Source organism: Mastigoproctus giganteus, chromosome 12, assembly GCF_048544385.1.
Source record: "Mastigoproctus giganteus isolate SK-2022 chromosome 12, ASM4854438v1, whole genome shotgun sequence".
Classification (NCBI taxonomy): domain Eukaryota; kingdom Metazoa; phylum Arthropoda; class Arachnida; order Uropygi; family Thelyphonidae; genus Mastigoproctus; species Mastigoproctus giganteus.
The window spans coordinates 23,338,123-23,352,581 of record NC_143586.1 but is presented as its reverse complement, the minus strand read 5'-3'; the positions used below and the strand labels follow the sequence as shown (position 1 = coordinate 23,352,581).

Below are 14,459 nucleotides of genomic sequence, written 5' to 3'. Positions count from 1 at the left end.
TCATCAGAGACTACATCTGGTCAAGTATCAAGGACTGTTTCTATACTTGTCTGTACCTGTCGAGGATAAGAAATTTTAAGAATAAAACTTGAGTGAGGTCAAAAGAGATGTAAAGTATAACTCTCCCAAAATATGAACTAGGTAGTTCCAATGCACCGTATGCTTTATAGCAAAATAAATTAAAGTGAATTAAGAAGTATAGTAATAAAATAAAAATAAGTGTTTATAGTGCAAATTGGATGCAAAAATAAGTGGTTATAAGCAAATGAGAATATGTATATATAATTTCAGGAGAATATGTATATAAAATTTTAAGATTTAAAATTTAGTTCAAGCAAATGGTATAGGGCAAGGGAGTGAATTGAGAATAGGGAAGAAATAAAAGTATAAATAAAAATAAAAAGTAGGCAAAGATAGCAAGAGATTAAGGACAACAGGAATGTTTGTATCACCCTCGTATTACATTAATAGCCTTATGAACAGGGAAAAAGTAGAAAGTATAAAGATAAAATGATATTAAAATTACTGAGCTAGGTGGGCTCGTAAAGCCCATCATTTTAGTAAGGACCCCTGACTATGCAAGAATTAGTGGGCAAAAGAAATTAATAGGGGTAGAATTTTTTTTTCAGCCTGGTCTGTGCTTGTTGGCAGGAGAGACTGCTTCTACAGGGATGGGATACACTTAAATAGAAAGGGTGCAAGAATATTTGCTGATGCTATTGTGGCAGTGTTAGGTGGGTCGGAAAACTGCTCTTTTAGAGGGGGGTATACACAGACTAAAAGGTTAACAGTGGTCGTAGCCAGAGGCAGAAGTGATTCTAGCACTGCTTCTATTAGAATGAGCAGCAGACTAGAAAGCAAGGTAATGGAGATTTCCAGGACTGCTGGGAGTCATAGTGGAACAAGTAAATATATGGACTGTGTTAGGGTAACTAAGAGTAGGAACAGGTGCATGTATACTTGCATGTACACCAATGCTAGGAGTATAGTCAACATCAAAGCAGATATTTATTGGGATATCAGAGACGTGGTGTCATATAGATATAAGCAGTGCAGAATTGGAATTTGGGGAGTAAAATGTGTACAGGAAGGGAGGAGAGGTTATGCTGTTAGTTAAGAAACACATAAAATCTAAGGAAGTGCATCCAGTTGATGTTGGTGGACAATGCAGTGTTGTCTGTTTGGTGTGAAATAAGCACAAGGAAAGGAAAAATGAGAGTAGGTGTGTGTTATAGGCCTAATGAATCTGATGAGTACAATGAGCAATTGTGCAGAGAAATAGTGGGCCAGTAAATCAAAATGTCTTATAATGGGGGATTTTAACTTTACACATATTGACTGGAACTTCTGGGTTGTTCACTCGCACACTAGCAAGAGTTTTGTGGATTTATTGGATGACTGTTTTCTACAGCAACATGTTCGAGAGGCAACCAGAGGGAGTAATACTCTTGATCTGATTATCAGCAGTGATTATTCATGCATTAAGAATTTGCAGATAAAGGAACCACTGGGTGACAGCGATCACAATGTACTAATGTGGTAATTACTTAAAGATGTAACTACCATCAAGGCTAAAGGGAAGGGCTTTTGCTTTCGTAAAGGTGACTGCAGAGGTCTCAGACAGGTTTTTGAATTCTGTACAGTGGGATCAACTGATGATGTTACCAATGTTGAATTCTTGGAGGCTACTAGGGTTTTCATTCCAACTAAGAAATACTGTTCAAGGTTTACGCCTAAATGGATGTCAGATGAATTAATGAGGCTCGTGGCAGAGAAGAAGAATGTATGGGATGCATATAAAGTATCAGGTGACACAGAAGCTTATGGCAGGTATAAACTAGTCTTTAATCAAGTCACAAAGGAGATTAAGCAGGATTAATAAAAGAAGCTAAGGCAGTAACACTTTTGAGCAAGTGCTTGGAGCTCAATAATTTTTAGTGAGAAAATGGACTTAAAAGAAAGGTAGAGTTAGAGACCACTCTAGTCGATTTTTATAAAATAAGTGTGTAGAAGTACATAAGTGAAACGTTTGGGGGGGGGTGTAGCAGAAATAGATAGCTGGAAAATATATTTGGAATAATTAAATTCTGTAGTCAGAAAGGTTGAAGGTATTTGGAAAATAAAATAAGAGAGCAGTCCAAAAAAATGAAAATACATATTTCATATAAGTGATTGAATATAGTAGTGTCAGGTCCAGTAGATCAAGAAGTAGTAAAATGGTTGTCAAGGGTTCCAGCTTTGAAAATAAGAGCATATAGAATGAATTTAGTCAAAATTAATTGACAGAAGACCAAATGGCAGGGTTATTGTGCATCAAAAACTATGTAGAATATAAAGCCTAATTAAAGTACACAAAAATATTTTAAAATTTAAGTTAGAAATGTTCATCTATATCAAAGTGAACAGTTTTATATACCCAGTAGTGACTGAGGAATGTGACAGCAAATTTTTTTAGATTATAACAATGAGGAGGTGAACAGGTATAGAAGATAATTCCAGCAGTAATAAATAAATCCAATGGTGACAAGTGGATAAATCCAAAGGTGGTCCAAAAGTGATATCCAATAAAAATATTGGGTAATAACAAGTCACACAAACAAGTAGCAATAAACAGATCCAATGTTGACAGAGTGGTGGCAATGGTGAGTAAATCCAAAGGTGGTCCTAGAGTGAAATCCAGTAATTTAATATCTTTATATCTAATATAAAGATAATCTTTATATTTAATATATTTTTTAAACTTTTTATCTTTATATTTTCTACTTTTTCCCATTCGTAAAGCTATTGGTGCAATATGAGGGTGATACAAACGTTCCTGCTGACCTTAATCTCTTGCTATCTTCACCTACTTTTTATTTTTAGTTACACTTTTATTCCTTCCCTATCCTCAATTCACTCCCTTGCCTTATACCATTTACTTGCACTAAATTTTAAATCTTAATTTTATATACATATTCTCATTTAATTTATTCTAAATTATTTCATTCGATTATAACCACTTATTTTTGCATCCAGTTTGCACTATAAACACTTATTTTTAATTTTATTACCACTATACTTAATTCACCTTAATTTATTTTGCTATAAAGCATAACATGTCATATACACTGCGTTGGTACTACTTTGTCCATAATTTGTGAGAGTTATACTTCTTTACCCCTCTTTTGACCTCACTCAGTTTTATTCTTATTACTTATCATTCGCACTTACGGACAAGTATAGAAACATAGTACTTGGTACATGACAGGGTGTAGTCTCTGAAGTACCTGATCATGTATCAGATTTAAATTTTATATTTGCCCTACCCCCCTTTTTTTTTTTTACCTATAACCAAAATTACCCTATCACTCCTTATTTTAATTTAATCATTTTTACTTAATCATATTTTGCTTTACAGTTACCTTCTCTCTAATTGGCTTTTCAGTTTGACCTATAATTTTGCACGATACATTATAACAAATAGGATTTTAACATTCTTTCTCTTTTTTATGCCTACAATACTTCCTTTTTCTTATGTTCTTCTCCTAGTTGTCATTTTGTGTAATTTACACTTCCATCTTCACATTTTTTAGGAGACTTATTAATTCACTTTGCAAATACTTTTGTATCCTTTGCTGCTGCTTTGCATGCCCAGGTGCATCTGTCATATCATCTTTATTTTTTATTTTTATCTCTCAGTTGCCACTTTTTAACCCGATATACTTATTTCATATATATATTTGAGCCTTTTAACATTTTATTATTTTTTTTATTTTAGAGAACTTTAATTTTTCTTGTTGAGCCATTCCAAATTTTATTAAAATCAGACCAATAGAAATCCAGCAATTAATATTTCTTTTTTCCATACAAATTGTATGAAAAAAAAAAAAATTCATAGTCTTTTCAGATAAACAGCACTTCCCAAAATGAGAAGAAAAATACTTCAAGGAAAACTCTTCTACACACCAAAACCAAATACAGCAGAATCTCATTAATACATGGTTCAAGACACCTGAATTTTCACGTTTTGTAGTAATGAGATCCCCCCAAAAGTGTCAAAATTTTTCCATTATTTATTATTATTTAAAGAAGCAAAACGAACATTGCAAAGGAATACAACATCCCTTTACCTACAATACTGAAAAACAGAAAAAGACTTGAAGTGTGTGACACTGGAGCAGCAATGAAAAGCAGGAAACGAATTCATGGTGCAAAACACGAGGAGCTTGAAACAAAACTTTTCGAGTGGTACCAACAAATGCGTGCATCTAATTTGCCAATATCAGGTCCGATTTTGCAAGAAAAGGCAAATTAGATGCATGCATTTGTTGGTACCACTCGAAAAGTTTTGTTTCAAGCTCCTCGTGTTTTGCACCATGAATTCATTTCCTGCTTTTCATTGCTGCTCCAGTGTCACACACTTCAAGTCTTTTTCTGTTTTTCAGTATTGTAGGTAAAGGGATGTTGTATTCCTTTGCAATGTTCGTTTTGCTTCTTTCCAACCTATCGGCCTCTTTTATAATTTTTAGTTTAATTTCCAGGCTTAATTCTGTCCATCTACGTTTTGTTGCCATAACACTGCTAGATAAGATTTAATATAAACAAATTTTAAATTAATTTAAAGACACAAGTTCTGAAAAAGACGTCAGCCCAGATAAAATGGCACAAAAAATAGATTGCTGTATACGATAGCAAAAGACTCTTTTTGAACTGGGGTAACAATTGCAATCGACCTTATTGATGTGGAGAGCGAGGGAGTGCATGTAAACAACTTAGAAAAACATTTTATTCTTTTGTTAATTTAACAACTCAACCTTCAGAAAGATGTTTTTCAGAGTGCACTTGATGTTGTAGCTACCATAAACTGCTTTTGTTTACACAAAACTAATTTCTAACAAGTCAGTTCGGGAAGTAGGGAGCCAGGTGGCCGTGGGGCAATAATTGGATTGCTCTGCCAAGATTTGTAATAAACACACAAAATGACAATATTTTTTTCTCATGGGGCGAAAAAGAACTTTGTAATACATATTAACCAAATTTTGTAATAAACAAATATATTTACATAGAAAAGCCTATCCTTTCGCAGGGGAATGGTATGTGCTTCATACAAATGAGTACTTTATATAAACCGAGTTTGTATTAACAAGATTTTACTGTATAGTTTCCAACTAGTGGCCAATGTTCCTGGTAATATGAACATGCCATTTGTTTGATTTTCATAAGTAAGTGTATTGTGATGATATTTCTGTTGTGTAATATGTTGCACTTACTGCTTCTTTTTATGTTAGCAGCTACAGCTGCATTCATGTGGTGGCTGTATTTTGGGTTAGAGTAATATAATGTAATATATAGTGTGCAATCTTTCATGTAGGCAATGCCAAGGACCTGTATGCCTTGCATAATTTAAAGTCTAATTGGCATTATCCATTGCACTTTTTAAGTTACTTTTTATAATTTTCCACAGCAGTGCAGACCTTTTTTTTTCTCTCTCCTCATATGCCAATTTGACCTCAGTAAGTGGTCCTCTTTTATTTTAACCTTTCACTTTGCATTCTGCCTCTGTTGGGTTAGCTGTGAAATATATATATGCCTTATTTCAACCCTTATCTTCTACACCAGCTTTTCAAATCTACCACTTGCTGCAAATATTTTATGTCAGAAACAGAGGACTACTTTCTTGCTGCTTTTTCCTTTGATTTCGGCAGCTGGCCCCAGAAGAAGGTGTTGAAATCATAGGATAAGCAGCATTGAGTATTTCTAATTACTTATTATTAACTTCTGTCCTTGTTCTGGTCTTCTTCCTTGTTCTCTGTAGTTACTATCTATATATATATATTAGAGGGTACACTTAGAAAGGAAAAATGTTAAAACAAGATGTTCCGCATGTAGCAAATTGCATCTTTGTATTTCACTTTGTTCTGGTTTTATTATGCTTTATTATGATTAATTTGTTATTTCATATAACAAATTGTTATATTAAATCATAGCAGTTTGTAATCCTGTATATTCTTGACACACAAACTTAATATCATTTCTTAAGTGTTAGAATTAGAGTTTCACTTTTGGCAGTATTCATTTAGAAAATCATATCTTCATTTCAGATTTTGATAATCCAACTTCACTAGTGGTGCTCGTAGAGGAGGAATTGGTAGTCATAGACTTGGAATCAGATGACTGGCTACCTTTTCGACTTCCTTATTTGGTCAGTCCTCATACATCAGCAATTACCTGTGCACAGCATTGCAGTAATGTACCTCAAGATTTATGGGATAAAATTATATCTGCTGGTGATAAGGAAATTGCTGGTAAATATTCTGAAAAGGCAAGTTTTTTTTTAAAATTTTATTTCTTAATCTAGTACCTTGAATTTGTTATAAAAATTATATTTTAAATGAAAAACAGTTAACATTTCTTACTACTTTTGAGTTAACATTTAAAGATATTGTCTTCACCTGGTCCAGATGGCATATATTATCTAATGTTAAAGGATCTAAATAAGAGGAGCCCTTTACTCCCTCCTAAAACTTTTAAACAGAATTTTTGTTGCGCATTACTTTCCTATTTCCTGATGTCATTCTGTTGTTCGACCCATCCCAAAGCCAGAAAAAGATCTCTGACCTGCATAATTAGTGACCAATTTTGCTTACTAGCTGTTTTGGTAAGACTGGAAAAAAATGATACATAGTTGCCTCACCTGGTATCTGTAACTCAGACTACTATGAACAAAGATCAGTTTGGTTTCATAAAAGCAGATCTACCCTAAACCTTATAATAAAGGCTGAGGAAAATGTGTAAAATTCATTCATAAAGAATGAGCATTTGGTCATGGTGAGCCTTAGATATAGAGAAAGTCTTTAAAACCACCACATGGCATCCTTTGTGACCTACATACCCTAGGACTGACAGGACATTTACCATCATTAATTCAGAGCTTTCTTGAAGATTGAACCTTCAGGGCCATTATCAAAGTGTACTGTCCAAAATCTTTATGCAGGGGAAAGAAGTACCATAACGATCAGTCCCAACCGCCACACTCTTTGCAGTTAGAATACTCACTCTAACAACAACCATGCTGAATTCTGTAGAAACTTACCTTTATGCCGATGACCTCACTATATCCAGTCACTCTCAAATTATGTATTCCATTGAAACTCCAACTGTCAATAAATAAAATACAATCACAGATGTTACAAAATGGTTCGTCTCCACAGAAAACTTTTGCTATACACTTCTGCAAGAAGTGAAGAATGCACCCTAACCCTGAATTGCATTTGAGCAATCATTTTATACCAGTAAATGAAAAAAAATCAGATTCCTAGTTTTAATGTTAGATAAGAAATTAAATTTCTTAAAACACATACAGTATGTACGAGCTATTTGTATGAAGAAAATTAATATTCTTAAGAGTGCTTTCTGCGATGTCATGGGGAGCTGACCAATGTGCTCATCTTCTTCTTTAATGCTGCCGAATGGCGTTTGCGACTTCGTTTTGATATTGTTCTCTGTCTAGCGCTGCATGTAGAATTTGTGCTGTTGTCATGTGAAGCCAGGTGTTGATGTTATCTAGCCATGCCATTTTCGGTCTGCCTGGGCGTTTCTTGCCTTCGATCTTTCCCTCCAGGATGAGTGGTAGTAGGTGATATTTTTGTTGGTTCCTAGCGATGTGACCTAGGTATTTGCATTTCCTGCTGATGATGGTTTTGAGCAGGTCCCGTTCCGTGTGCATGTCCTGCAGGACCTGTGCGTTGGTTATCTTGGCTGTCCACGGAATTTTCAGCATTCTTCGGTAGAGCTACATTTCGAAGGCCTGGAGCTTTTTTGTAGTGGCTGATGTTAGAGTCCAGGTTTCTACACCGTAGAGCAGTATTGGCCAGATGTAGCATTTCAATGTGCGTAATTTGAGCACGATGTTCAAGCTTCTGTCGGTGAGGAGGGTTCTCCATTTGGTGAATGCCTGCCTGGCTTGTTCAATTCTGCTTTTGATTTCGGCGTCATGGTTCAGCTGGTCATCAATGAGTACTCCGAGATACTTGAAGCGGTGTATTTGCTCTAATTTTTCGTTGTTTAGTTTGATCGTGATTTTGCTTGCAGTCCTGCTGACCTTCATCACCTTTGTTTTCTTTTTGTTGATTCGTAGCCCCCATGCTTGGCTTTCTATGTCCACTTCGTTCAAGATGGTCTGTAAATCTTGTTCTGAATCCGCTATTAGTGCTGTGTCATCGGCATATCTTAAGTTATTGATGTAGTGTCCGTTAACTTTTATGCCGATGTTCTTGTCAGCCAGTGTTTGGTCGAAGATCATTTCCGAATAGATGTTAAAAAGAATGGGAGATAATGGACAGCCTTGCCGGACGCCTTTTTTTATTGGAATTGGGTCTGTCAGATCGTTGTCATAGCGAAGCCGGGCTGTTTGATTCCAGTAGAGAGTTGTAATAAAGTTGATATCATTGTTTTCAAGCCCAAGTTTTCTCAGTCGGTCAATTAGGCGGTCGTGGTCTACTGAATCGAAGGCTTTCTCGTAGTCAATAAAACATATATACACGTCTTTTTGATGTTCATAGCACCTTTGTAGCAATATTTGTAAACAGAAAATTGCTTCTCTGGTGCCTAGTCCCCTGCAGAATCCGAACTGTGTGTTTCCTAGTGCACTTTCGCACTTACATCTTATCCTTTGCTGAATCACCTTGAGGAAGACTTTTAGCACCTGGCTCATTAGACTGATCAGCCTGAAGTCTTCGCATTTCCGGCTGGTAGCCTTTTTTGGTAGGGCCACAAAGATGGATTGGAGCCATTCGGATGGAATGTCGTTGTTGTTGTAGATTTGATTGAACCATTTCGTTAGTTGTTGGATGTTGCTGTAGTCTAGTTGTTTCAGCAGTTCCACATGAATCTGATCAGGTCCACAGGCCTTGCCTGGCTTTGTTATTCGGATGGCATGTTCCACTTCAGATGTTAATATGTGGAGATTGTCTTCCTGTGTTTGTTGTTGCGTTTCTGCCGGTTTCCTGTTGGTGCCGAACAGATTGTATATATAGCTCTTCCAGGTGTCGAGTTTGGCTTGTTTGCTTAGTATAGGTTGATTGTTGTCCGTATATAAACATGGGATAGGAGCCGGTTTGTAGATGTTTCCAGCTTCTTTAAGCTTCTTGTGCAGGTTATAGTTGTCATTTTTCTTGATTAGGTCTTCGATTTCTGCACACTGATCTTCCATCCATTTTTCCTTCGCCTTCCGGATTTCCTGTTTGATCTTTTGTTGTATTTCTTTGTATTTTTCCCTGGTTGTTGTTGCTTTTGAATATTCTCCGTTCATCCATTAGGTCTAGTATGTGCTGGGTCATCCACCGTTGTTTCTTTTTCGACGTCTGATGTCCTAGCAGGGTTTCTGCTGTTTCATTGATGCACTGTTTGAGTGAACGCCCGAATGCTTGCATGTCTGTTGTTACTGCTTCGATCGATCGGATTGTAGTGTTGAGATGAAGCTGTACTTGTCGTCTGTTGGCGGTGTTCTTCAGTTTCTCCAGGTCGATTCTTTTTGTTGTGCTTGTGCGTTTGACTGCTCGTAATTTGAGACGTAGTGTTGCTATTACTGGGTTATGGTCTGATGATATGTCAGCTCCGGGGTAAGTTTTTGCCTTGAGGACACTTGACTTATATCTGATGTTGATTAAGATGTAGTCAATTTGGTTCCTGACGATATTGTTGTCAGAGTCTTGTGGTGAGGTCCAGGTGTATAGTCGTCGAGGTGGTAGTTTGAACCAAGTGTTGGCAATGCTAAATTTTTCTTCTTGGCAGAACTGGACGAGTCTGTCGCCTCGTTCATTCCGTGTCCCCAAGCCATGTTCTCCGACTATGTTTTGTAGCTTTCCTTGACCGATTTTGGCATTAAAGTCACCGAGGATGACCGTCATGTCGTGCTTCTTCAGCGACTTTAAAGTGTTGCTTAGCTTGTCGTAGAACAATTCAATTTCTTGATCGTCTTTGTCCGCTGTTGGTGCGTAGACCTGGAGCACATTCAGGTTGATCTTGTTGCCTGCTAGCTGTAGTAGTGCGATTCGTTCCGATATTGGGGTGAAACTGGTGACTTTGTTGGCCAGTTGTTTGTGGACAACGAAAGCGACGCCGTACGTCTGCTTGGTGTTCTCTTCTCCTCCGGAACAGAAGACGTGGTGGTCGTTTGATATAAACTTCTTTGTTCCAGGCCATTTGGTTTCACTTATCCCAAGTATGTTGATGTTAATGCGTTCCATTTCTTGTAAAGCATTGGCTAGTTTTCCTGGTTGTAGTAGGCTTCTAACGTTCCATGTAGCTAGTTTCAGAAAATTCTTCGACGCAAGCTCGGAGATTCTTAGCACCCCTGTCCCATTCAAGGGACGCCGAGACTCGGGGCCGTGGTTTATTTTGCTTGCTATCATTGAAGTTTTCAAGGGAAGGATAATCCAAGTAGTTTCCCGTTGCTTTCTTCATCTTCACCTGTATCAAACCATAATTCAATCACCACTAGACTATGATGCACCTGTATATGACTCAACTAGATAATCAGCATTACAGTGTCTCAATACCATTCAGCAGAATGATCTTAGAATAGCTCTAGGTGCCTTTCAAACATCATCAGTCCATAGTCTATATATTGATGCACAGAAACCTCCATTATCATTTCAGAGACAGATGCTTTTGCTTACATATGCAGCCAAACTTCCCTCACATCCTATTTGACCTTACTTCTTTAACTAATCTATTGCAAATAAACTAAATGAAAATAAATCTGGGAGTCAGATTGAAGAATGTAATGCAGAATTGGAGTGTTCCACTAGACAATATCCACCTCGACACCAAAAAAATGGAGTAGCCATGGTCCACATTCAAACTGTTACGTGATGAGTTTTTTTGGAAATGGGGTTAACAGATGCTGGACAATCATTCCATTGAAAGCAGAATACAGAAGCTACATTCAGCTCATGCATCAGCAGACATACACAGTCTGCAAATATATACTGATGGATCTAAATGTAATACATGTGTAGGTGTTGCAGTTGTTCTTCCAAATTGTGTTATCTCCAAAACTTTCTCTTATTTGCAGTATTTACACTGCCGAACATTTTTGCAATCAAATGGCTATTGAACATAATGAACATCAAAATGGCTATTGAACATGTCAGCAATGTTCAGTGGTCTCAAATGGAAGATATCTCTTCCTTGGTGTGCAGAAGGTTGTTAAAATTTAAAAATTCTGAATAATTTTATTTTACGGAAAGGGCCAGTTTTGTAGTACAAATGAGAATAGTTCAACATTCACTTCCTAGACGGAGCCACAGGAAGATGTTAACTGTTACACAAACAGTTGTCTAAGTTGATAAGGCATTTTTTTTTCTGATTAACAATTTGCACATTTGCACAATTTTTTGTCTTTTGTTCCAAAAAAAAAAAAAATAATAAAAACTAGGGGGCTTTGCTTCTTTTGATAAAATAAAATAAAATACAGAAGCTTTCCTCAGCTATGAATGCATAAATATGTGAATAAACATAAGAATGGTACTGCGTGGCCATACTAGATAAACAAAGTGAGTGCACGAGTTTATCTAGCATGACCACGCTAAAACAAGCTTCTGTTATGTATTTTAATATTTGTTACTTTTTACCACGTAGCCCGCATCCCTCTTCTCCCATTGGCTGAATAAATATCACTAGAAAGAAAATTATTTTGATGTGTAGAAAGATAATAATAAAACTCTGCTACAAATTGCAAAATTGCTTGCCTTGAAAGAAAGAACTAATCATTATGATTCCATTGCACTTCTCACTATATGTCCCCACGTTGCACACACAAGCTCATATGCTCATTACCATTCGTTACTTTTAATATATTCAGAACTTGTCATTTTATTGTTATCAACTTCAGTTTTATTTGTTTTTTGTTTTGAGGTTATTTAAGGATTTAGAAGTATGTCACAGTCAGAACGCAGAAGATGTGTCCACCGCGATGCTACTCTGACTGGCTGTGATTTGCGGCAAAGAAGAAACATGCCTTTTCATGTTTCTGAAAATGTATATATCGATACTACATGGGTACTACATTTCTTTAGGACAGCTAGAGAAAAACTCTGCTACCAATTGCAAAATTTTTGCAATGGATACAGCTAGTCTATACTGATTCCTTGAATACAGTAACTGCTTTACTTTACAAATATCCCTACTCTCATCCTATTTTGAAAGAAATTGGAGCACAGTTGATAAATCTCAGAATACAACACAGCAGTAAGGTTCTGCTGGATTCCTGGGTATGCTAGAATCCAGGGAAATGAGAATGCCAATCAAGCAGCTAAAAATCCACTCAACCCCTTGTCTTCACTTGCCTTAGTTCCTTATATGGACTGCAAACCCATTTATAAAATGGGTATACATACACATGCATGTATTGACCAGTGGGCATCAGTATGGCAGCAAAAAAACCATAATAAGCTCTTCCAAATAAAGAAAATGCCACAATACTGGAAACCTAGTTCACAGTTAAATATACAGACAAAAAGAGGTTGTTGGGCATACCCATCTCACCCACCTTCACTTGTTGACAGGTAAGGATCCTCCTTATTGTCCCTGTCCTGCTCTACTAGCAGTGAAACATATCCTGCTTGACTGGCAAGTTGTATATCTCTTCTAACCCAGAATGATTCATTAGAGACAAATCATATTCTTAATGATGAAGCAAATCTGTCCGATATATTTAATTTTCTAAAGCGATTCATTTATACAAACTTTTCTGACACTTGACTAGAAAAATATTATTACATAATTACTGTGACAGGCAGAATTTGGCCTTAGTTATCCTTGTGCCAGTAATTCTCGATTAAAACTACCCTACAGCTTTGCATTGCACTGTTCCAGGGACTAGTTATGGTTTGTGCATCAGGCAAGTTACAAGATATGTTTCAGTATAAAATATATTTAGATTGTTCATACAACCACGTGTTGCTATCATCAGTGACACAGAACGTGAAAATCAGGTCAGAAGCAGGTACTAGTTAACACAACTACACAGGAGACAACTGAATGCAGAGAAACACTTTGTCGGATTATATAGCTATTTGACTTGCAGGTCTGAGCTTGTTTGTATCTGTCAGTCCGTAGCCAGATGGGCAGTGCATAGCACGTGCTTCTTGATTAGACTGGAGTTCGAACCTGTGACCACCAAATACAGAGGATGCGGAAAGGTCAGGGAATGACCACCGCATATCCCCGGAGCAATATGGCCTTAGTTGCAAATGCTCCTAAAAACCAAATAACAAACAAATGTGTCAGTCACAAAGGAAGTAGTATTCATATCGCATATACAGGGTGTCTCAAAAATATTGGTACAAACGTTTAGGGGAGGTAGGTAACATCTAAAGGAATGTGAATCGCATAGGAACCCATAACCGGAAACGTCACCGTAAGTCGGTAGGCGGCGCGGTAGTCGCCGAATGAAGAGCATGCATGTATGGATTAGCAGAGGGCAATTGACGAGCCGCTCAGTGAATTTATGGAGAACGCTTCCCAGACAGATATGTACCGGACCACTGTTTGTTTGCATGTGTTCATCAAAATTTGTGCGATTACGGGTCATTTAGAGGTAACAAGAGTAGTGCAGGCAGACCACATTCGACGCGAACTCCCGCCATGGAAGAAAGCGTGTTGAATGCCGTCCAGAATAATCCTATACCAGCACACGTGCTGTTGCCTCTGCCTTAGGAGTGTCTCGTTGCAGTGTACAGCGTGTCTGGCACGACGATTCCTTACACCCCTTTCATCTCCAAAGGGTTCAGTTACTGCTCCTCCAAGATCATCCTGCACATTTGGCTTTTGCGCAGTGGTTTCTCCAAGAAAATGTTCAAGACTTAAATTTTCCAGCCTACGTTTTGTTCACGGATGAGGCTTATTTCACTCGGGAAGGCTTATTCAATCAGTACAATGCTCATGTGTGGGCTCACGACAACCCACACGGTGTGCATCCCCATGTGGCACAACATCGCTTCGCAATAAATGTGTAGGCAGGTGTGGTCGGTGACTGCTTAGTCGGCCCATACCTGTTACCATCCTGCATGAATTCCGCTTAATATCAGATCTTTCTTGAACAAGTTCTATCAGGGTTACTTGACGATGTTCCAGCAAATGTGAGACGCAACATTTGGTTTCAACATGACGGGACGCCTGCTCATTATGGAAGGTGTGTTCGTGACCATTTGAACAGGCGTTTTGGGCGTCGATGGATTGGCTGGGGTGGACCTGTTGCCTGGCCCCCACGCTCACCTGATTTATAGAGCCTTGATTTCATTCTGTGGGGGGGGCCCTCAAATCTATCGTGTATGAATCGCCTGTGGAGACAGAAATGGATCTCGTGGGAGACTCGTCTGTGCTGCTGTCAAAGAAACTCCAGGTGCGTTCAACCGTGTCTGCCAATCCATGCTGCGTCGGTGTCACGCATGCATCGCGTCTCATGGTGGAACCTT

The 14,459-nt window shown here is 37.7% G+C and overlaps 1 protein-coding gene across 1 annotated transcript in view; it reads left to right on the top strand.

Moving 5' to 3' along the window:
• The window catches only part of LOC150076780 (lethal(2) giant larvae protein homolog 1-like), a 227,416-nt gene that overhangs the window by 38,432 nt on the left and 174,525 nt on the right, over positions 1 to 14,459 (top strand). Inside the window, exon 6 of the mRNA XM_090386649.1 lies at positions 6,081 to 6,301. Within this exon, the coding sequence (XP_090242775.1) occupies positions 6,081 to 6,301 (221 nt within the window). The remainder of the gene's footprint in view (positions 1 to 6,080; positions 6,302 to 14,459) is intronic.